Source organism: Malurus melanocephalus, unplaced genomic scaffold (assembly GCF_030028575.1).
Source record: "Malurus melanocephalus ecotype Western Australia unplaced genomic scaffold, MMel_1.1 scaffold_541, whole genome shotgun sequence".
Classification (NCBI taxonomy): Eukaryota; Metazoa; Chordata; class Aves; order Passeriformes; family Maluridae; genus Malurus; species Malurus melanocephalus.
In genome coordinates this window covers 80,997-82,307 of record NW_026623773.1, presented here as the reverse complement: position 1 = coordinate 82,307, position 1,311 = coordinate 80,997, and the positions used below count along the sequence as shown (strand labels likewise).

The following is a 1,311-nucleotide window of genomic DNA, read 5'->3' as shown; positions in this document are numbered from 1 at the left end:
TCCGGCCTGAGCCTGCCCTGGCCCAGCTCCAGCCGTTCCCTGGCTCCTGTCCCTGTCCCAGAGCAGAGATCGGAGCTGCCCCTCGGGAGGAGCTGCAGCCCCGGGGAGCTCTGAGCTCAGTCTCTGCTGCAGMTGAACAATCCCAGTGCCCTCAGCTGCTCCTCGTGGGCCCCTCCAGACCCTTCCCCATCCCTGTGGCCTCCCCTGAACTCTCTCAAATAACCCAACACCTTTTTGATACTGTGGTGCCCAAAACYGCCCCTGGARCTCAAGGTGAAGTCCTGAKCCYRGGYTTAAAYTCCCCRCTGAACCCAGCTCCTTCCCCTTCCAAACCCACAAACCAGCAGGGCCAGCACCCTGCAGCTACAGGAACTCCATCATGATGAAAAACCCCTAAAACAACCCAAAGCAACCCAAACCCTCTGCAGTGTTTGCCCACACCCTGCACCCCACACCGTGCACACCCCTGTTGGGTCTGGCTACTCACTTTGTCTCCTTTGGGTCCCACCAGCCCCCGTCTGCCAGGACAGCCCTGAAAGGCAAAGCAGGAGAGCTGTGTCCCCAAAGGGAACATCTCACAGGGCCTGAGTGCCCAGGGCCACCACCAGAGAAGCAGGGGGTGAAATGGCTGTTCAGAGCAAACCAGCAGCACCAAACCCCCAAGAAACACCCCAAAGAGCAGTGTGGGGTGGGAAGAGTCCCCTGCTTTCACTGCTCCTGCCCTAGCAGCAGCTGAATGGTGCCATCCTGGAGCACTGCAGGAACACCCCAGAGCAGGCAGGGGAGCAGGAGAACATCTCCTGGCACCTGGAGAGGAGAGGCAGCATGGCTGGGAAAAAAAAAAATCCCCTAAAATTGAATCATGGCCACACTCTCCAATAGGAGTTTGGACAAGGACACGAACATCTGCTGCTTATAACTGCTGGGAGATGTGATCTTGGTAAAATGCACATTTTGGCCAAGGGCTGACCCCATTTCAGGGCAGAACAGCCAGGTGGGAGATCCTGGGTGTTTGGGATGGCGAGAATTCCCTGGAAGGTGCTGGCAGAGGCTGAGAGCCCCTGCCTGTGAGCACTGCAGAGCTCAGACAGCTCCGGTGCCAGATACCAGCTCTGCTCTGAGCCTGGAGACCCCAGAGCTGAACCCCAGAGAGCTCCAGGGCTCAGCTTCCCTGCCCCAGAGCCCCCTGCCCTCAGCAGTGTCAGGACAGCAGGGAATGCCAGGCTGGGGACGTGTTTTAGCCAAAACATGGCTCTGGCCGTGCCTGACACGTGCCACCAGTGAGCTTTAGTCCTACACAGAATGCCAGCC

General features: G+C 58.7%; 1 protein-coding gene across 1 annotated transcript in view; it reads right to left on the bottom strand.

Annotated features, from left to right (window-relative positions):
• The window catches only part of COL27A1 (collagen type XXVII alpha 1 chain), a 54,356-nt gene that overhangs the window by 33,902 nt on the left and 19,143 nt on the right, over nucleotides 1-1,311 (bottom strand). The window contains exon 9 of the mRNA XM_057381931.1: nucleotides 488-532. Coding sequence (XP_057237914.1) covers nucleotides 488-532 — 45 coding nt within the window. The remainder of the gene's footprint in view (nucleotides 1-487; nucleotides 533-1,311) is intronic.